Here is a 23,422-nt window from a genome sequence, read left to right on the forward strand (position 1 = left end):
AATCCCACTAAGGAGGCCCCATGTAAGCATTCGTGTAAGAGGAGGCACATGGACTCCCCTCAGAGTCCCTCACAGAAGATACTGACTTGGATGAAGGTGAGGGTTCCCTCAGGTCACCTCCCAAGGATGTCTCCTTTAGAGACATCATGGAAATCCTCCGCCAGAGAGGAGGTTGGTCAGCCCCAAAGCCCTCAACGGACGAATCAGTATTCATGGAGGCTTTTGGCACGGGCCCATCTACAATCCTGGGTGTCCCCTTCTGCAGATCCATTAGTGGATCTTATTACCACACGGGTATGGAAGGAGCCTGACACCATAGAGCCAATATCCAAATGCCCAGACAGGATCCTTTCTCCTTTCCCACAGACAGGCTTGGTACAAGGGATCCCCTGTGGATGCTATGGTGGTGGCGGCTGCCACCAAGAGAGAACTGGCTCAGGAAAGTTCTTCGGTCCACCCTCTGGACAAAGAGTCTAGGGCGGTGGACCACTTTGGGAAGCAATTTTTTTCTTCTCCGACGTTTTCCATACAAACGCTGAATTATTTGGCACACTTCATTCGACTCCAGTGAGACCTGGTCGCAGAATTCACTGTGTCGCCCCCAGAGTCTTTGTTGCCACAGGACAAGCGGCTGTTCTCAGCGAAAATGTCGACTCTGAAATCAGTTTCTAACACGTCCATGCATCATCTTTCCCATGCCACGGAAGGAGCGGCTGGGACTGGCATAGCTAAGCGGCACGCCTGGCTCACTGTCAATTCACGGATCCCTTGAAGGCATCTTTCACGAATGCTCCTTTGGCAGTTCCTCCCTCTTTGGGAAGACAGTTCGTGACACCTTAGTCCAGCGCGAGAAGGATGGGAAGGCTTTGTCTGCTGTCTGAGTCTGCTTCTCTAGCCCTCAAAGATCCTGTTCTAGGAATCAGAGAGGGCAGAAGATGTGGTTCAGAAAATCTGTTTTCCTGCGACACTCTGGATAACTCATCCCCTAGAGGCAGAGGAGGACAAGACAGACGCTGTCCTAGAGGCAGAGGGGGTCCGAGGAACTTTGGGTCAGGGTAGACCTTCTCGGACTGACCCGCGCAGCAACCCTGAGGAGTTGCCAGACTGTCCTACTCTGGAGACAGTCTGGGGAAGATTTGTCATTTCACCTAACGGCTTGAGAGTCCATCACGACGGACCATTGGGTGCTCCAAATAATATCCAGAGGATACTCCATCCCGTTCATCACCCCACCTATACAATCAGAGCACCTCCTGGATGTCCCACCCGCTCAAAGGGAGGCCACAGCGCACGAGATTTCAAAGCTGCTTTACAATCGGGCCATTGAATCGGTCCCCCCAGATCAGTCCAGATTAGGCATTTACTCCAGGTTCTTTTTAGTGCCAAAAAAGGCGGGGGACCTCAGACCCATATTGGACCTGTCTACCCTGAACCCGTTGGTAGCCGAGCAGAACTTCCGGATGGTCACCTTACAATCCATCCTACCTTATCTCAGAGGATGCGACTGGATGTGCTTGATAGACCTCCAGGATGCTTACTACCATATCAAGATTTGCAGAAGCTCCAGGAGATTTCTTCACTTCCGGCTGGGAGCCAATCATTTCCAGTTCAGAGCCCTACCCTTTGGTCTCACCACAGCCCCCAGGGTGTTTACCAAGGTTATGGCAGTAGTAGCGGCTCACCTGAGGCTTCAGGGAATTCAGGTGTTTCTTTACCTAGACGATTGGCTCCTTGCTGATACCACCAAGCGTCTACTTTGCATGGCCGGAGGCTCTGTGCATCTTACAATCTAGGGATCACCATCAACATCTCCAAGTCCCACCTAAATCCGACACAGATCTTGGAATTCATAGGGGCACGGTTGGGCACTCTATTGCAAGCTTTTCTCACTCAGGACAGGATCCAGAAACTATGGGCCCATGTGTCAGTGATCCTCCGCTGTAGGACTCCGATGGCGAGCGACATTCTCCGCGTCCTAGGCTCCATGGCAGCAGCAATTTCAATTCTACCATGTGCGCGCCTTCACATGAAGCTGCTTCAGTGGACTTTGGCAGTTCAGTGGTCTTGGTTAGACCTCCCCATGGACTGTCCTATATGGATCAGCAAAGCCTGCAAGACTTCTCTTTGGTGGCTCCAATCGCCGGAAATCTTGGCAGGTCGCCTATTCTTAACATCCCCAGCTCAAGCCACAATGACCACGGACGCCTTCCAGCTCTGGTGGAGGGGGGGGGGCACCTTTTGGGAAGGACAGTCCAAGGCACATGGTCCCAAACAGAGACCAGATTGCATATCAATGTTCTTGAGATGAGGGCAGTGCTTTTAGCATTGCAAGCCTTTCACACTGTTCTCCCCCCCGGGGACGATTGCAGTTCAGTCAGACAACATGTCCGTTGTCTGGTACATCAACAAACAAGGAGGGACCAGATCTTATCCTCTCTGCCACGAGGCCATGAGAGTGTGGGAGTGGGCAATTTCCACCAGTCTGTTTCTGATCACAAAGCACATCCTGAGACGCTCCAAAATTTTAGTGGACAGATTGAGTCGGGCTATTCTAATGCCATACGGGTGGTCTCTGAAACTGTCCATAGCAGAGGAGATCTTCCTAGTGTGGAGACACCCTTGCTGCGATCTCTTCGCATCGCCTTCCAACGCGAAGTGCAGTGAGTTCTTCACTCTAATCCCTCCCCAGGGGACTCCCCCAGAGATGCTCTAGTCCATGCTTGGCCTCCCGGGTTACTGTATGCCTATCCCCCGCTAAGTCTAATTCCGAAGTTTCTTCAGAAAGAATACCGACTGGGGTGTAAAGTGATCCTCATTGCCCCGTTCTGGCTCCGTCAAGTGTGGATGTTCATCGTGTTTCACTGTTGCAGTCATGACTGTAGGGTTTTCCCCTGCCGGCAGGCAGCCCTCGGTCGGCCAGAATCCCAAAGTCTGGGTCCGGCGTCGGTTGTTCAACTCTGCTCCCTGACGTCAGAGCGCCAGGAGTATAAAGCTGACAACCGACGCCATCTTCTCCAGTCTTTCTTGCCGTGCGGTGATAGCAGTTCGCAAGTGCCGGTCGGTAGACTCCTGACTAATATTTCTACTTCGGTCCGAAGACTTTCTTCTCCACTCAAAGTTAAGTACCCCGTTGGGAAAACTTTTTTCTTGCTCCACTCCGATGTCAGAAAAAGTTAATTGTATTTCATGTGGGAAGCAAATACCTCATAAGGATTTTCATTCTTACTGTATTCCTTGCTTAGGCCCTGACCACGACGTAGCTAGTTGTCGGTTTTGTGCTAGATTCAATCAGCGTACAATCAAGCGAAGGTACGATTTTGCTTTTCATTACTTCGGTAGGCGCTTTAACTACAAAATGTCGGACACTGTTCCATCTACCGGAGTTCACAAGCGTCGCAAGGATAAAGACAGGCCTCCGAGGTCCAAATCTGATGATAGCGCACATGTGGAGCCAGCTTCAGGTTCGGCCGTCATCAGTGAGGCGCTTTTGCAGCCCCTGTCGTCGGCCATTTCAGAACCGACTGCCGAAACGGACTCTCATGAGGAGCCAACCAGGCCTTTAAATATCTCTGTTGCAGGACCTTCGGACAGTGCTCCTTTGGATGTGTCCGGAGCCGCTGTGCAGGTACCGGCTTCCGAAGGGGTTTTCAGGCCTACTCAGCTTCAAGTAAAGGCAAAGACTCCTTCTAAATCAAAGACTTCAGCACAGGCCTCTTCTGAACCGGCTCCCAAGTCACAGAAACAGTTACTCAAGATGGCGGAGGATTTACTCACAATGATTAGGGGTTCTCATCCCCCTCCAGACAAAAGGCCAAGGCAGGATGTTATGATTCCTCTGATTAGGCTTCTGTTTCCTCAGTTTCTTCTTCTGATCAGGAATATTCTTTCCCTCCTTATGAGGATTCTGAAGAGGAAGAATCCATTCCTTCAGCTTCTCCTCCTGAGGATTTTTCTTTTGGGGAAACTCTGCATGAAATGAGGGAACATTTCCACTGGGAGGGACAGGAGTATTCAGAATCCAAGAAAAGGCTGAGGGATTTTCTTCTACCCCAACATAGACCCCTGGCTATTCCTCCTGTTTTGGATATTGTGGATGATGCCTTTTCGGAGGCTAATTTAACCCCTGATTCTTTTCCTCCTGCTCCCGTTAAGCCTGATAGGTACTACAGGGTTCCTGATTCCCATCAGTTTTTATACAAGAATCCTACTGCTGACCCTGAAACCATTTCTCAGGGTCCTAAGGGTGTTAAGGCCGCTACTGCCAAAAATCCTATTCCTACTGAAAAGGATTCTCGAGCCGTGGAAAGATGGGGCAAAAAGGTGTACACTTCTGCTACTTTGTCCATTAGGGCTTTAAACTGTCAGTTTCATATGCTTAAATATCAGCAATTTATCTTATCTGTCTTAAAACAAAAATTTACTTCCATTTCTGCCTGTGCAGAGGATAAGGAATTACATGACTTATTGCATGCCACTGAACAAGTTGGGAAGCATGTTTTACACTGTGGATTTGATTCCTTGGAGGCTTCTTGTAGGGCTGCGGCCTCTGGCACAGTCATTAGAAGACATGCATGGCTAAAGGAACAGAATTTACCTGAACAAGTAAGGCTAAATTATTGGATGCTCCTGTTCAGCATAATGTTTTGTTTGGATCTAAAACTGAAGAGGCGATTAAAAAGATGGAGGAGAAGGCAAAATCCATGCAAACAGTTAAAGATTTCTTACAAGTACAGCCTCCTAGATTTAGCAGGAATTGGCCATCAAAAAACTGGTCCTTTCTCTCTTCAGACAGGCCTCAAAGGGGTAGATATAGACGCTCCAGAGGGAGGCCTTAAACACAGGCTGCTTATAGACCAAGGCAGTGGACTGCTTCTACCCCTAGGGGAGGAGAGGACAGACCACAGTCTCAAAGGAAACAAGCTCAATGACTCCCTCGATTGGGCTGCAGGAACATCTTGCCTGGAAGCCCCTCTCGGAGGAAAACTCTCTCTTTTTTACCAAAATTGGACTCCAATAACCCAGGACAAATGGGTTTTGGATGTGATTTTAAGAGGTTACAAATTCCATTTTCATACTTTGCCAAGGCCAAACAGATGGCCAGACCTTCCAAAACATCAATGGACGGAGGCCTTAAACCTGGTGGAAGCTCTTTTGGCTATGAATGCCATAGAACTGGTACCTCTTTCAGAGATGGGAAAAGGGTTTTACTCCAGGCTCTTTCTAGTCCCAAGAAAGCAAAATTCATGGAGACCCATTCTGGATCTGTCAGTCTTGAACACCTTTCTAGAGATTCCAAAATTCAAGATGCTTACTCTACAGCAGTTACTTCCAATGCTGTCCAAAGATGCTTGGATGGTGACTTTGGATTTAAAGGAGGCATATTTACACAGTCCCATCAGGCAGGATCGCAGAAAATACCTCCGGTTCAAGGCCAGATCGAGGCACTTTCAATTCTCTGCGCTGCCCTTTGGATTATCTACTGCACCCAGGGTCTTCACCAAATGCCTGGCTCCAGTAGTAGATTACTGCAGACTCAAGGGAATTCAAATATACCCTTATCTGGATGATTGTCTAATTCAGGCAGACAGCAAGGATGTCTTACTCCAGCATCTACATTTTGTACAAAGCCTCCTCAAATTCCTGGGATTCTCTGTAAACATAAAGTCAAATTTGACACCATCACAAGAGAACTTTTCTGGGTGCTCTTCTAAACACTACAACCCAGATGGCTTTTCTGACATCCGAAAAACAATTACAGCTGGCATCAACTTTCAAAGCCTTGGCAACTCTAACCCATCTATCTGCAAGGAAATTCCTGAAGGCTTTGGGTTACATGGCCTCCTGCATCCTTCTCGTACCATATGCAAGACTACACATGAGGAAAATACAGTGGTACCTAAAAAGTGTATGGTCTCAGCATTACCACAGTTTGGACATACTGATTCCTGTCCTTCCTTGCCTTCAAAAGGAATTTCTTTGGTGGTCCAGGGCATGTGCTCTAAACAAAGGGAAGCCCTTCCGTCTACCTCCTGCCTCTCAGATTCTAACCACGGACGCCTCTGATTATGCTTGGGGAGCCCATTTTCAGGGCAATTGTCTGCAGGGCCTTTGGACAAAGGATCAGAAGCACCTGCATATCAACTTAAAGGAGATGTTAGCCGTTCCGAAAGCTCTATTGGCCTTCAGGAATCTCATACAGCCAGGACAACTACTAATACGGACAGACAACACCACAGTTATGTGGTACATAAACAAGCAAGGGGGATCTCATTCCTACCCCCTTTGCAGACTAGCCATGGATTTATGGAACACAGCTCTAACTTGCAATCTGGATCTTCAAGCTCAGTTTCTACCAGGAAAACAAAACTTACTGGCAGACAGTTTGAGCAGAAACCTTTCGGATCCACACGAGTGGATGCTGGACACCAAAATATTCAGGATGATAACAGCAGTATGGGGATGTCCTCGCATAGATCTCTTTGCATCCCATCTAAATCATCAGCTGCAGATTTTTTGCACCAGGACATTCCACAGAGAGGCTTGGAAAGTGGATGCCCTGTCATTCAGTTGGAGGAACCTCTCGGGATATGCCTTTCCGCCTCTACCTCTTCCACGAGTTTTATTGAAGATAACAGGACAAACCCAAGATGATGATCTTGTTGGCTCCGAATTGGCCTCGGCAGTTTTGGTATCCAACTCTAATAAACCTATGCCTGGAGCCCCCTTGGATTTTACCTCAGTCTCCGAACCTTCTGTCCCGACATCAGGGTCGGGTTCTACACTCATGTCACAACTCTCAGCCTGGCGGCCTGGTTAATCCAGAGCCTTTGATTTCTTCTTTCCTACCCAAGCAGGTTATGGATGTCATTTTGGAAGCTAGACGTCCTAGCACTAGGAAATCTTATGCGGGAAAATGGAAAAGATTTTGTTCCTGGATGCAGGCTCAGGATTCTGATCCTCTTCTTCCTAACATTACTTTAATTCTACTTTACTTGATGGATCTCTTACATAAGGGTCTCTCTTTCTCTTCCATTAAGATCCATGCTTCAGCTATTTCTGCTAATTATACAGACCCTCCCATCAGCTCATGAGACAGTTCCTCAGAGGAGCTAAGAACGTAAGACCTCCTAGATCTCCTCCTATTCCTGCTTTGGATTAGTTATGTTTTGGAAAAACTAACCTTGCCTCCTTTTGAGCCTGCCGCTTCTGCTGACATCAAGTTTTTATCTTGGAAGACAGCTATCCTGTTGGCACTAACCTCTGCCAGGAGAGTTTCAGAGTTACAAGCTCTTATGGCGGTGGAACCTTATATTATTTTTCATCAAGACAGGGTATCTTTGAGGACTAATCCGACCTTTATGCCTAAGGTGGTTTCCAAAGTGGCTTTAAATCAAACTATCTACTTGCCAACCTTTTTCCCCACTCCTCAAAATAAAGGGGAAAGGATCTTACATTCCTTGGATGTACATCGACCGCTACGTTTTTACCTGAACAGAACAAAGGACATCAGAAAATCTGAACAAGTGTTTGTTTCTTATGCTTCAAGTTCCCAAGGTAAAGCCATTTCTAAACAAACCATTTCTAAATGGATTGCTCATGGAATCAGATTTTGTTATTCACACCATGGAAAGCAAATCCCAGGGACCATACGGACTCATTCCACCAGAGCTGCTGCCACTTCTGCAGCCTTCCTCAGGGGAGTTCCTACCAAGGACATATTGGAAGCTGCAACATGGAGTTCAGTGCATACTTTCTCTAAGTACTACAATTTGCCTCTCTACTCTAAGTCTAGGGCAGGCTTTGCCTCTGCAGTCTTGCAGGGCCTTTTAGCCGCCCCTTCTTTATGACCACCTCCCTTTCTTTCAGCTTTGGGATTCTACCCTACAGTCATGACTGCAACAGTGAAACACTATGAACATAGTACAGTTGTGTACACCTACCATAAATGTAGATGTTAGTGTCTTCACTGTTGCAGTCTGGGTTTCCCTCCCTCCTGTCCCCTCTTATTTTTACTTTTGTGTGGTTCCTTTTTTTCACCATTCTTCTGAGGTGTATTTGCAAAGGTTTTGGGACCATTTTCATTTTGGGACTCCTGACATCTGGGGCAAGAAAAACTGGAGAAGATGGCGTCGGTTGTCAGCTTTATATTCCTGGCGCTCTGACGTCAGGGAGCAGAGTTGAACAACCGACGCCGGACCCAGACTTTGGGATTCTGGCCGACCGAGGGCTGCCTGCCGGCAGGGGAGAACCCTAGTGTCATGACTGCAACAGTGAAGACACTCTAACATCTACATTTATGGTAGGTGTACACAACTGTACTTTCTCCTTCCTCTAGTCGCATGCTCTAACTCCTCCACGGATTCTAGATCCCTGCCCAGATCTCATATCCCATCCCTTGGGCATCAGTCTGCCGACCTGGGCAGCCTCAAGCTGATGGCTTGGTTGCTCCAGTTCCCCTGATAGCTAGGACTCCTGGTTTATGATCTTCGGTAAAGAGTATTCTGATGTCCTCCCTCAAAGGTTCCACTAGGAAGGTTTACCGCAGCAAATGGAAACACTTCTCTATTTGGGCTTCTCAGAGAAACATAGATCCATTTACTGCCCCGGTTCCTGCAATCTTGGAGTTTGTCATATTTTTTTTTCAACAAGGGGCTAGATGTTCATCGTGCATACAGCTGCAGTCATTACAGATGGGTTATCCTGCCGTCAGGCGGGTCCTCGGTCGACCGAATTCCAAAGTCTAGGTTCGGCGTCGGTTGTCGTCTCTTCCCTGACGTCAGTGCGACAGGGGTATAAAAGAGGCAGCCGGCGCCATCTTCTTTGGTCTTTCTTGCCGCTCGGTGCCCGAAGCAGAAGCAGTTCGCAAGTGCCCGTCTGCCAGCTGCTGAGATTTACGAAAATATTTCAGCCGAGGTCTTCTTGAAAGCTAAGTACCCCGTTGGGGAAACTTTTTTTCTTGCCTCAGACCGATGTCAGACAAAGTTAATTGCATTTCATGTGGGAAGCAAATACCGCATAAGGATTTCCACTCTTTCTGTATACCTTGCTTAGGCCCAGACCACGACGTCTCGGCCTGCCGTTTTTGTGCTAGATTCAACAAGCGCACTATTAAGCGCTGGGCTGAGTTCGCCCTTCACTATTTTGGTAAAAAAAATTAATTATATTATGTCGTCGGATACTCTGACTCCAGTTTTGAGTAAAAGACGCAAAGATAAGGACCGACATACGAGGTCCGCACAGACTACTGATACCTCGCTAAGGCTGACTACGTGTTCTCTGGTTCTCAGCGAGGCGCCTACACAGCCCCTGAGTACCGATGACACTACATTACCGGTGACTTCAGTACCCGAGGTCGCAGGCTCCTTGGTCCTCATTTCTACTGCAGATGCCGACGCCACTCTTGGGGAAACTCAGAGTTTAGACAAGCCTGCCATTTCTCAAGGTGTCTTCAGGCCTTCCTCCTTTTCTATTAAAGCTTTCACTAAATCTAAAGCGGCCATGAAAACCAAAAAACAGGGACCTCAGACACCCTCTCAAGGCCCCATGCCTAAAAAACAGATGCTCAAAATGGCTGAGGATTTGATTACTCTTATCAGGGGTTCTCAACCCCCCTCTGACAAAAGGCCCAGATTAGAGGAAGACTACCCCTCCTCAGATCAAGCCTCTATTACCTCTGAACATTCTGAGGACCAGGATTATGCCTATTCTCCTTTCGAAGACTCTGATGCAGAGGAGTCTATTCCCTCAGTCTCCCCCCCCCCCCCCCTGAGGGCTACTCTTTTGGGGAAACCTTACATACATTGAGGGAACACTTTCACTGGGAAGGCCAAGATTACTCCGATTCCAAGAAAAGGCTCAGGGATTTTCTTTTGCTCCCCCAGCATAGGCCCCTGGCTATTCCTCCTGTTTTTAGATATATTGGATGATGTGTACACAGAAGCCAGCCTTAATCCAGATTCTTTGCCTCCAGCCCCTGTTAAACCAGACAGGTATTACCGGGTTCCTGATTCTCACCAGTTCCTATACAAAAGCCATACTGCTGACCCAGAAACTATTTCACAGGGTCCCACGGGAATTAAGGCCTCTACTGCTAAAAACCCATTACCTTCAGAGAGAGATTCCAGAGCTTTAGAAAGGTGGGGGAAAAAGGTGTACACCTCGGCCACTTTAACCATGGGGGCAATAAACTGTCAGTTCCATATGATAGTCAGTAGTTTTTGTTATCTCAGTTGAAAAGCAAAATGACACAACCAGAACAACCAGATTTAAGAGTTGCAGGATTTGTTGCATGGTGCAGAGCAAGTGGGTAAACATACCTTGCAGTGTGGTTTTGATGCTTTAGAGGCCTCATGTAGAGCTGCTGTTATGGGGTCTGTTATACGTAGGCATGCTTGGCTCAGAGCAAGCCTTACCAGATCATGTCAAAGCTAAATTATTAGATGCACCTCTTCAAAAAGATGTATTGTTTGGTGTTAAAGCTGAGGAGGTACTAAATTAAAATGGAGGAAAAAGCAAAATCAATGCAAACAGTGAAAGATTTCCTGCAGATACAACCTCCACGTTTCAGCAGAAACTGGCTTTCAAAAAATTGGTCCTTTCCAGCCACGGACAGACCTCAAAGGGGCAGATACAGATGCCCAAGGGGTATAGGGCAACCTCAAGGATCTTTGAGCCAGACAGTGGCAGGCACCAACCCCAAGAGGTGGAGAAGATGGATCACAGTCATTTAGAAAACAGACACAATGACTTCCCCCTATACCTGCCAAGCAAAGCTTTAATGGCAGCACCTTTGGGCAGAAAACTGGCTTTATTCTCAAAAAATTGGCATATTGTTACAAAAGACAAATGGATTCTGGACATTATAGACAGAGGCTACAGGTTCCACTTTCACACCCTTCCAAAAATGAGAAGCATGCCAAATCTGCCACAAAATCAAAGGGCAGAGGCACAAAAACTAATTTCAGCTCTCATGGACATGAAAGCGATTCAAGAGGTACCTGCAAAAGAGCAGGGCCAAGGGTTTTATTCCAGACTATTCCTGGTACCAAGGAAAGACAAAGATTGGAGACCTATCTTAGACCTATCCATCCTAAACACATACCTACAGGTACCAAAATTCAAGATGCTCACATTACAGCAGCTTCTTCCCATGCTGGGCAAGGAGTCTTGGCTGGTAACATTGGACCTCAAGGAGGCATACCTGCATGTCCCTATCAGACAAGATTGCAGAAGATACCTCCGATTTCCTGCAGGTTCAACCCATTATCAATTGTCTGCATTACCCTTTGGCTTATCTACTGCGCCCAGAGTGTTTACGAAATGCCTGGCATCAGTAATCGCCTTCTGCAGACTACAAGGAATACAAATCTACCCATATCTGGACGACTGCCTGATCCAAGCGGAGAGCAAGGACATACTACTGAAACACCTGGTGTTTGTAATAAAACTGTTGAACTTTCTGGGATACACAATCAACAAAAAGAAATCAAAACTAATACCCTCTCAACAAATTATTTTCCTGGGTGCCAGCTTGAATACAAACACCCAGATGGCCTACCTCACGCCAGACAAACAAGGGCAACTGTCTCAATACTTCAGCAAAATGGCAACCTTCACCAGGCTGACTGCAAGGAAAGTCCTGCAGGCTCTGGAATTCATGGCATCTTGCATCCTACTAATCCCATGTGCAAAGCTGCATATGAGGAAACTTCAATGGTACCTAAAAAACATATGGTCTCAACACAGCCACAGCTTGGAAACAATTATACCACTAATTCCATGCCTTCAAAAGGAATTTTTGTGGTGGGCTCAAGCATGCCGAAGAAACACAGGTCTCCCTTTCTGTGTACCTCAAGCAACTCAAATCATCACACCAGACGCCTCAGACTACACCTGGGGAGCACACGTGACAGATCAGTGCATTCAGGGAAAATGGTCCCAAAAAGAGAAGCACCTACACATCAACCAAAAGGAAATGCTAGCCATGCAAAATGCTATTATGACCTTCAAAGACATATTGCTTCCAGGCCAGCTATTGATAAGGACAGACAGCACCACAGTGATGTGGTACATAAACAAACAGGGGGGAACTCATTCATACCCCCTGTGCAGGCAAGCCATGACCCTATGGAACACAGCACTGGAATTACATATTCAACTACAGGCACAATTCCTGCCAGGGAAGGAAAACACACTGGCAGACAGCCTAAGCAGAAATATGACAGATCCACACGAATGGAAGTTGCATCCTCAAGTTTTCACAAAGATAACTCGGGCATGGGGACAGCCAGTCATAGATCTCTTTGCTACCCACAGAAATTACCAGTTGAAAAAATTTTGTTCAAGGACCTATCATCCACAGGCCTGGAAAGTGGACGCACTTTCTTTCAGTTGGACAACGTTGACAGTCTATGCCTTTCCGCCTCTTCCTCTGCTGCCCAAAGTCCTATTAAAAGCCAGAGCAGAGAGGCCGAAAATGATTCTCATCGCTCCAGACTGGCCAAGACAACACTGGTATCCGCTCCTGAAGAGCCTGACACATTCCCCACCATGGATCCTACCTCTAGTCCCTCTTCTGTTGTCCCAGCACAACTACAAAACCCTTCACAGCCAGCTCAAAACCCTAAATCTAGCTGCATGGAGAATTCCTTGATTTCCCAACAGACTCTCCTCTCCAAGGAGGTGCAGGATGTCATCTTGGAGGCCAGAAGACCTTCTACTAGAAAAGCCTACTCCGCCAAATGGAAACTATTTTGTGCCTGGAATCAAGAAAAGGGCCAGAATCCTTGGGTAATAAATTTACCTCAAATTTTACAGTACCTAGCTGAGATGTTAAACAGTGGACTTTCCTTCTCCATCAAAATCCATGTTTCAGCCATTTCTGCACAATACAACACAGATCCTCCTTTATTCTCTCATCCTCTCTTAAGGCAGTTCCTCAGAGTTGCAAAGAATATAAAACCCCCAAGGAAACCACCAGTCCCTGCTTGGGACCTCAACTTCGTATTGGAAATGCTGACCCTTCCTCCCTTTGAGCCAGCTTCTTCAACAGAACTACAATACTTGTCATGGAAAACAGCCTTCCTTCTGGCTATCACCTCAGCACGCAGGGTTTCGGAGCTACAGGCCCTCATGGCTGTGCAACCTTTCATCATTTTCCATCAGGACAGAGTTTCCTTACGAACCAACCCTACCTTTATGCCAAAGGTAGTATCCAGTGTAACTTTGAATTAGACTATCCACTTACCTACCTTTTATCCTAACCCACAAAACAAAGGGGAAAGACTACTACATTCCTTGAACATTCACAGACAACTTTATTTGGACAGGACAAAGCCATGCAGGAAATCCGAGCAACTCTGTGTCCTATGCTACAGGTGCTCAAGGAAAGGCTATTTCCAAACAGACAGTCTCAAAATGGATAGACCACTGCATACGCTTTTGTTACTCATTTCATGGAAAAACTGTGCCCACATGCATCATATCCCACTCCACCAGGGCCACAGCTATCTCTGCAGCTTTCCTTAGGGGGGGTCCCTACCAAGGACATCTTGGAAGCAGCCACTTGGAGTTCAGTGCACACTTTCTCTAAGCACTATCACCTTCCACTATACTCTAAATCTAGAGCAGGTTTTGCCACAGTAGTCTTGCAGGGCATCCTTGCTCCTCCTAGTTCCACTTGGTGCCTGCCACCCCTACTTAGCTTTGGGATTCTTCCCATCTGTAATGACTGCAGCTGTATGCACGATGAACATAGTACAGTTTTGTACCTACCATAAATGTAGATGTTAGAGTGCTCATACAGCTGCAGTCCAGGTTACCCCCCCTCTGTCACCTCTTAGGACAAGCCTTATGACAAACACCTTCTCATACAACCTATTGGGGTATTCTTTTATGGTGTATTTGCTTGCAACTAATGTTTTTTGATTATTCTATATTGCATGATTACATAAATTTATGTTTTGCCTTCCTTCTGGGGGCACCTGTCATCTGGGGCAAGAAAAACTGAAGAAGATGGCGTCGGCTGCCTCTTTTATACTCCTGTTGCACTGACGTCAGGGAAGAAGCGACGACAACCGACGCCGGACCTAGACTTTGGAATTCGGCCGACCGAGGACCCGCCTGACGGCAGGATAACCCATCTGTAATGACTGCAGCTGTATGAGCACTCTTAACATCTACATTTATGGTAGGTACAAAACTGTACTTTCCTCCACAGTGAAAGTACAACTGGCAGCCATATCTAATTTTCATATTGGCAAAAATTTGAATGCTCTGGCCTCCTTGAGATTGTGCAAAGCCTTTCTAAAAGGTACTTTTCTCTTGTGTCCCCCGGTTAAGAATTCCTCCTTGAGACCATACTCTAGTTCTGCAGGCATTGGTGGCACCCCCTTTTGAACCAGCAGCGTCAGCAGACTTAAAATTTCTGTCCTGAGGACTGCCTTTTTAGTGGCCATTACTTCGGCTAAAAGGGTTTCTGAGATCCAAGCTTTGTCTGCCGTGCCCCCTACTTGATTTTTCATAAAGACAGGGTTTCGCTTCGCACTAACCCTTTCTTACCGAAAGTGGCTTCTGAATCTAACATTAACCAGATGATTAATCTGCCTGTGTTCTTTCCAAATTTCCTGAACATGGGTGAATATAAGCTGCACTTGCTAGATGTTCATAGACCGCTTCATTTCCATCTACACAGGACTAAGCAATTTCGTAAGTCTGACCAATTATTCGTGTCCTTTTCTATACCCTTTTTGGGCAAGGCCATTTCCTAGGTCTTCTTAGCCAGGTAGAATACACAATGTATACTGCAAGTCTATAGGGATAAAGGACTATCCCCACTTGGACCTATTAAAGCCCATCCCACCAGATCTATGGCAACTTCTGCTTTTTAGTCTAGGGTTTCTCTGGATGTAATCTGTGCAGCAGCGACCTGGGCAAGGTCACATTCATCCCTCAAGTTGGATTTGATCTCTAGAGGGAGAGCATCCTTTGGCTCTGCGGTGCCCAGGAATATCCTTCCATGAGGGCCTCCCAGGAGTTTTGTTAGCTGGGGACTCTGTCCCACAGATTTGCAGATAAATGAAGTTAACTACTTCAGATAAAGAAGTTGTGTACTCACCATAACATTCCATCTGAGTAGTTATGCTTCATTTTCTGCAACCGTCCCTCCCTCCTTCCCCCAAACCTGTTCTATGTTAGTGTTATTGAGTTGCTAATAATTTGGTTAGTGGCAAACTCGATCTGAGGGAAGGTAGGAGAGGTGAGGGATTATGGGTAAGGGGAGGAGCTTGGAGCAGATGCTTGATAAAATGTTGCCGGCTCTGATCCGGTATGGATCCGAATACCCACAGGTTGCAGAAAATGAAGTATAACTACTCAGATGGAACGTTATTCTGAGTACACAACTCCTTTTTTTTTTTTTAAAAGGGGTGCATTCTAGCAGGAAGTCCGCTTTTAAAGTAGTCATTCTTGCTGCTTGCACAAGTTGTCCCTTCGCTACAGATTTTTTCTGATGTAATGGATGGATAACTAGTGAAGTGCAGGAAAGAATTTTGAGTGTTTTCTTTCTGAAAATTTTAGCTGTGTAACACAAATTGACCCCATCTTTCATTAACTCCCCATCTAAATATGCAGTTCTTTCTTCGAAGGTTAAGGTGAATTCTAAAAAAAGTACTTCCATTCATTTCTTCCACTATTCTATTTGCTACCCCGATTTGTCCCTTAATCATGAAGTATCATCCAGGAATAGAGTATAGTATACTATTTTTTCTACCATATATACATCAGTAAATATATACTGGCTCTCCTAATATGCCTTCACCAAATTAGCGAAACTGGCTCCGCAAGGTGACCCCATGGCTACCCCTTTCTTCTGCGCGTATGTTCCTTCAAAAATAAAAGCTGTTTAAGATTATCCAAAAGTTCTATCAATTTCAAATCATTCAATGGCGCTCCCTTCTTTTAGGAAATCCATTACCCATTCAGTCCCTTTTTCATGTGGGATTACCGTATACATGTCTTTTACGTCGACAGATAAGAAGTATAGTCAACATCTAAGGCCTGTTGATTCATGTCCTTCAAAAAGGACCAAGAATCCTTACAGATTTGGGATTCTTTGTCTACATATTTTTTCAGAATATTGAGTACTTTTGCACATAAATGTTAAGGAATTTCTTCAGTCAGTAATCTGATGTAAAGGGGGATGTAACAAATTTTTATGGATCTTGGGCGTCCAAAAAATAACGGGTATAATTTTTGCAGGCATTAAATAATGGTATAGGTCTATATAAATTTGTCCACAATTAAGTCTTTAATGAACCCAGTAACTTAATGATACTGTTCCATAATTATCAGTATCCAAAAGTTTCAACATTCTATCAGAGTAATTTTCCTTTGTCATAAAAACTAATATGTGCAGAAGAAAGGGGTAGCAATGACATCACCTTGCGGAGCCAGTTCTGCAAACTTGGTGATGGCATATTGGGAGAACCAGTTTATATTTACCAATGAAAAATAGTATACTATACTCCATTTCTGGATGATATTTATGATTATTAAGGGACAAATTAGGGTAGCAAATAGAATAGTGGAAGAAATTAATTGAAGTACTTTTTTAGAATTCACCTCAACCTTCGATGAAGAAAGAATTGCATATTTAGATGTGGAGTTAATGAAAGATGGGATCAATTTGTGTTACACAGCTAAAAATTTCAGAAAGAAAACTTACTCAAATTCTTTCCTGCACTTGACTATTAGCCATCTATTGTATCAGAAAAAATCCATAGTTAAGGGACAACTTGTGTGAGCAGCAAGAATGACTACTTTAGAAGTTGATTTCTTATTAGAATGCAATACTTTAAAACAGACTTTTTAAAGAGTTTATCCCTTACAATTTATACAAGATTTGATTAATGAGGTACAGGACAAAAGAAGGGAGGGGTACTTTGAACCCATTTTGAAAGGGGTTCGGGATGTAGAATCTACGTTAGTGGAGATTCCAGTTTTGATGAGAAGAGGGCTTGTAACTGAAAGATATGAAACGAGCTTTATAACTACTTATAACTGGCATTCAGAAATTGTAGAGTATTTTAATCAAGAACTGGTGTATTCTAATGGAAGACATGAATTTTAAGGATAGGTTGAGTCCCCTCCCAAAAATTACATATAAAAAATGGACCCAATTTGAAAGCTATTATAGAAAAGGAACAAAGTTATGCATAGGAATGAGGGTATGTATAAATATGAAGCATGTTCTTATTGTCGATTCATAAATATTGGACGTGATTACCTGGTAATGGGTAGGTATTTTAAGACGCCTAATAAATATGACTGTAATTCAAAAGATGTATATTTGGGGAAATGCCAGAAATGCCCCGGGTTTTATGTCGGGGAAAACTGAACAGAAGTTAAAAGAACGTATTTACGAACATATATACAGTATTAATAAAGCAAAAGACAATGCTTTAGCAAAACGTGTATTAGAAAACCCGAGGCACCATTTCAAATTTAGTTATTGACCAGGTAAATATAGGACCTAGAGAGGGGATTTTGGGACTAAAATTGGAAAGGCAGGAATTAGTGGCAACTGGTACTGAACGTTTATTCTTATCCAGGGTTAAATGATCAGTGTTCTAATGCCTGCCTTCTGAAATAGTTTTACAAGATGAAAAAGGATAGATTATGACGTTATATTAGAATATTGTAATGCTGTTGTGAAATAGGTTTTTTATAACGTTTTTTTTTTTGTGCATCTGTTTTAATTTGGATGGGTATATGACGTAAAATATGGCTTTCAGACCTTCTAATCTGGTGAGATTAATCGTGTAATTATGTAGTATTTAAAGAAGGGGTGTGTACTTTTAAAGTTGTCTGAAGTTCATTTGATGTTGGATGAAAGCGCTTACAATTAGTTTTCTTCTATGGTTGCTGGCACCTTCGTTCTTTATTACAACTATAATAAGTTTATATAGTTTGATTACTGTTTATATATATATATATATATATATATATATATATATATATATATATATATATATATATATATGTGAACGTAAATTGCCTATGTCACAAGTGATGATTCAGTAAAGGTGTTTTTACAAAAAAAAAGTATGTCCATCTGATTACCTCTTCATCTCAGGAAACTCGCATGAAGGCTCTCCTTATGGCTTGCAATTTAAAGTCTTTTGTTATGACACGAGAAGATGCTTATTGAGCAGGTTGGGGTGCACTCTGCGAAGGTATCTGCCACTGTTGCACCATTTAAGAATATCTGTGAAGTTATCTTTATAGTTTGGATTCACATGTCGGTACAATACAGACTTGAACATCCGGATGAAGGAATCTGATTTTGCACCTGTTTTCAGGACATGGCATAGTCCTTCAGCCTGTTCAAGGTGCGTCTGTATTACATAATCTAACTGTTAAGTTCGAATGTCATATGGTCGACACCATATGATTGAACTTTTAAAAATTCGAAAATGTAACAAAAAATGAACCAAAGAAAAAAACTACCTGAATGGTTTAAGCAGGGAGGCAAGCGGCCCTGCCCCCCCACACACACACCTCACTCTTTAAATATACCACCTTCGAGATCGCACTACAGTGCAGAAAGGGAAATCTTCCCATTCCGCACTGTACGGAGATCTCCGTTGATATGTTCGAACTTTTAAAAGTTTGATCATATGGTGTTGACCATATGATATTCAAACTTTTAAAAGTTTGACAATGTGATGTAGACCCTTCAAGGTCATAGGCTTTTACTATTTGGCAGATCACCTTCCCTAATGGTCTCCTTTGCCTTCTGGAATTAACTTGATTATCTCTCTTTGCTATATAGTATTACAGGTGTGCATCTGATAGGTAGTGGATGTGGTAGTTTACATCTGTATTGCTACCCCTTAAATATGTAGTAGCTTGGGTTGGGGATGTAGATGGACTTATTTGATTGCCTTCAGCATCTCCAAAGAAAAATTGAAGGTGAATTGAGCTATGTTGTCTCTTGCTTCAGAGTTTGCTGCTGATTTCCTCTTTGTGATAGGTTAATATCCTGCCTGATAACTGTACTTCTCTAGGCATTTTGTCAAAAAATGGATCTGTCTGTATCTGCCATTCTGTTCATACTTCATATTAGTGAGCACACAATCGGCTCTGCTTTTTTGATGTCTTTCCGACAAGTACACTCTAGCGTCTTGTTTTTTAATGTGAAAATCATTTTACATTAATTTTGTATATCTGGCACATGCCAAAGCTCTGTATTGAATTAGATTATCCACTTCACAGTTGTAGATAAAGGTGGCATATTTTTTTGCTAGTGGTGCACTGCATACCCATGAGTGGCAGCACTAATGCTTTATACCATGCACCTCAGTTAATGCACCTTTTTTGTTGCTGCCACGATGTTCATCGTGCATACAACTGCAGTAATCAGATGGGTTCTCTGCCGTCAGGCGGTCCCTCGGTCGGCCGTATTCCAAAGTCTTTGTCCGGCGTCGGTTGTCGTCGCTTTTTCTTCTGACGTCAATGAGGCCAGAGTATATAAGACACAGCCGACGCCATGTTCTCCAGTCTTTTTTGCCGCGCGGTGCCCGAAGCAGAAGCAGTTCGCAAGTGCCGGTCGGCCAGCTCCTGAATTACGAATATTTTGGAAACCGAAGTCTTCATTAAAGCTAAGTACCCCGTTGGGGAAACTTTTCTTGCCTCAGACCGATGTCAGAAAAAGTTAATAATTGTATTTCTTGTGGGAAGCAAATACCGCATAAGGATTTCCATTCCCTCTGCATACCTTGTTTGGGCCCAGACCACGACGTCTCGGGCTGTCGTTTTTGCGCTACCTTCAATAAACGCACTATTAAGCGTCGGGCGGAGTTCGCCCAGCACTACTTTGGTAAAGCTTTTGATTATAAAATGTCGTCGGACACTCAGACTACCGTTTTGTCCAAAAACGCAAGGAAAAGGACCGACACGCGAGGCCCCCGCCGACACCACGCCAAAACAGGCTACACGTGGTCCGGTTCTCAGTGAGACGCCTGTGCAGTCCCTGATTACCGACGACACTCCTTTGGCGGTGTCCTCTGTACCCGAGACCGCTGGGTCCTCGGCCCTTTCCCAGACTACAACCGAAGCCTCTGCTAATGTTGAGCCTACTAATGTGGACAGGTCCACTTCCACCCATGGTGTATTTAGGCCCTCATCTTCTTTTTCAATTAAGGCCTTTACTAAATCCAAAGCAGCCAGGCATCCCACGAGGCCTGTTGCACAGGGGCCATCTCCAGGTCCCATGCCTAAAAAAACAGATGCTTAAAATGGCTGAGGATTTAAGGTTCTCAACCCCCTCCAGACAAGAGACCCAGAGTGGAGGAAGATTCTCCCTCTTCTGATCAAGGATCCATTTTATCAGAACATTCTGATGCAGAGGAACACTCTTACTCTCCTTTTGAGGATTCGGATGCAGAACAGTCAATTCCGTCTGTATCCCCTCCTGAGGATTTTTCCTTTGGGGAAACCTTACACACCTTGAGGGAACACTTCCATTGGGAAGGCCAATACTTTTCAGATTCCAAGAAAAGACTTGGGGAATTTCTTTTGTTACCTCAACACAGACCTCTGGCTATACCCCCTGTTTTGGACATACTGGATGATGTCTATTCGGAGGCTTGTCTTAACCCCGATTCTCTGCCTCCTGCACCAGTCAAACCTGATGGGTATTAGAGTACCCAGCTCTCACCAATTTCTCTTCAAAAGCCATAATGCTGACCCTGAAACCATTTCACAAGGCCCCAAGGGATTGAAGGCCTCCACTGCCAAGAATCCACTTCCTGCAGAAAGGGAATCCAGATCTTTAGAAAGGTGGGGTAAAAAGGTATATACCTCGGCCACCCTAGCCATGAGGGCTTTAAATTGTCAGTTTCATATGCTTAAATATCAACAGTTCCTGTTATCACAATTAAGGAACAAAATGTCTCAACCTGAACAACCAGATTTAAAGGAGTTACAAGATATGATGCATAGTGCAGAACAAGTGGGTAAACACACCTTACAATGTGGTTATGATGCCCTAGAGGCCTCAAGTAGAGCGGCAGCTACAGGATCAGTCATTCGCAGACATGCCTGGCTTAGGGAACAAAATTTACCTCATCATGTGAAAGCTAAACTTCTAGATGCTCCTTTACAAAACGATGTGCTGTTTGGTACTAATGCTGAGGAGATACTACGGAAAATGGAAGAAAAAGCCAAATCTATGCAAACTGTCAAAGCTTTCTTACAGGTCCAACCACCATGTTTTAGCAGAAATTGGCCTTCAAAAAACTGGTCCTTTCCAGCCACTGACAAGCCCCAAAGAGGTAGATACAGACGCACAAGGGGCAGAGGGCAATCACAAGGATCATATAGAGGCCGACTATGGCAAACTCCAGCACCAAGAGGTGGCGAAGACGGTGCACAACAATACAGGAAGCAAACCCAATGACTCCCTCATTTCCATGCCAAGCATGTCTCAGCTGGCAGCACCTTTGGGAGGGAAACTAGCATTATTTGCAAGCAATTGGCATATTGTCACAACAGACAAATGGATCCTGGACATTATAAACAGAGGCTACAAATTTCAAATTCACACTCTTCCAAAAATGAGAGGCATGCCAAACCTGCCACAAAATCAAAGGGCAGAGGCACAACTGCAAATTTCAAAGCTCATAAGCATGAGAGCTATTCAAGAGGTACCTATTCACCAACAAGGTCAAGGTTTTTATTAAAGACTTTTTCTGGTACCAAGGAAAGGAACCGACTGGAGACCCATTTTGGACTTATCCATCCTAAACACATTTCTACTGCACCAAAATTCAAGATGCTCACATTACAGCAGCTTCTTCCCATGCTGGGCAAGGGGTTTTGGCTGGTAACATTGGACCTCAAGGAGGCATACCTGCATGTCCCAATCAGACAAAGCTGCAGAAGATACCTCAGATTTCTTGCAGGTTCAATCTACTATCAATTCTCTGCATTGCCCTTTGGCTTATCTACTGCGCCCAGAGTGTTCACAAAGTGCCTGGCATCGGTGATTGCCTACTGCAGACTTCAAGGGATACAAATTTACCCTTATCTGGACGACTGTCTGATCCAAGCGGACAGCAAGAACATACTTCTGGAACATCTGGCATATGTGACACGGTTACTGCTTTCTCTGGGATATACAATCAACAAAGAGAAATCAAGGCTAACACCATCTCAGAAAATAACTTTCCTGGGTGCCAACTTGGACACAAACACCCAGATGGCCTACCTTACACCAGAAAAACAGGGGCAACTATCTCAGTACTTCAAAATACTAGCAAAAAGTACCAGGCTTACTGCAAGGAAAATCCTGCAGGCTCTGGGATTCATGGCATCTTGCATTCTTTTAACCCCATTTGCAAAGCTGCATATGAGGAAACTTCAATGGTACCTAAGAAACCTATGGTCTCAACACAGTCACAGCTTGGAAACAATAATACCAATAATTCCATGTTTGCAAAAGGAATTTCTATGGTGGGCCCGAGCATGTCAAGCAAACACAGGCCTCCCATTCTGCAAGCCTCAAGCCAAGCAAGTCATAACCACAAATGCCTCAGACTACGCCTGGGGGGGCGCACATGACGGACAGGTGCATTCAGGGCAAATGGTCTCAAAGAAAAGCACCTTCACATCAAGCAAAAAGAAATGCTAGCAGTAATAAATGCAATTACAGCTTTCAAGGACTTCCTGCATCCAGGACAATTACTGATAAGAACAGACAACACCACGGTAATGTGGTACATAAACAAGGAGGAACACATTCATACCCCTTGTGCAGACTAGCCATGACTCTTTCGAACTTGGCTCTGGAAAGACTAGCCATGACTCTTTGGAACTTGGCTCTGGAAAGACAAATTGAACTTCAAGCACAGTACTTGCCAGGATTGGAAAACACACTGGCAGACAATCTAAGCAGAAAAATGACAGATCCACACAAATGGAAGTTACATCCTCAGGTGTTTGCAGAAATAATCCAAACGGGGAGGCCAGACATAGACCTTTTTGCCTCCCACAGGAATCATCAATTGGAAAAGTTTTGTTCAAAGACCTTTCACCCAAAGGCCTGGAGAGTGGACGCCCTTTCATTCAGCTGGACAGCATGGACAGTTTACGCATTCCCACCTCTGCCTCTTCTGCCCAAGGTGCTTTTGAAAGCAAGAACAGACCAACCGAAGATGATACTGATTGCTCCAGATTGGCCAAGGCAACACTGGTACCCACTCCTGAGGAGCCTAACACATACTCCTCCCTGGTCCCTGCCTCTAATGCCTCTTCTGCTGACTCAGCACAGCTACAAAACTCTTCACAGTCAGCTGAAAACACTCAATCTCGCTGCATGGAAAATTCCTTAACACCGCAACAGACCCTACTCTCCAAGGAG

General features: G+C 44.8%; 1 protein-coding gene across 1 annotated transcript in view; it reads left to right on the forward strand.

Annotated features, from left to right (window-relative positions):
• The window catches only part of GTPBP1 (GTP binding protein 1), a 1,054,512-nt gene that overhangs the window by 336,347 nt on the left and 694,743 nt on the right, over nt 1-23,422 (forward strand). Inside the window, exon 5 of the mRNA XM_044074296.1 lies at nt 18,286-18,389. Coding sequence (XP_043930231.1) covers nt 18,286-18,389 — 104 coding nt within the window. The remainder of the gene's footprint in view (nt 1-18,285; nt 18,390-23,422) is intronic.

The sequence above is a fragment of the Protopterus annectens genome, chromosome 1.part0 (assembly GCF_019279795.1).
Source record: "Protopterus annectens isolate FY-2018-M chromosome 1.part0, PAN1.0, whole genome shotgun sequence".
Taxonomy (NCBI): domain Eukaryota; kingdom Metazoa; phylum Chordata; order Ceratodontiformes; family Protopteridae; genus Protopterus; species Protopterus annectens.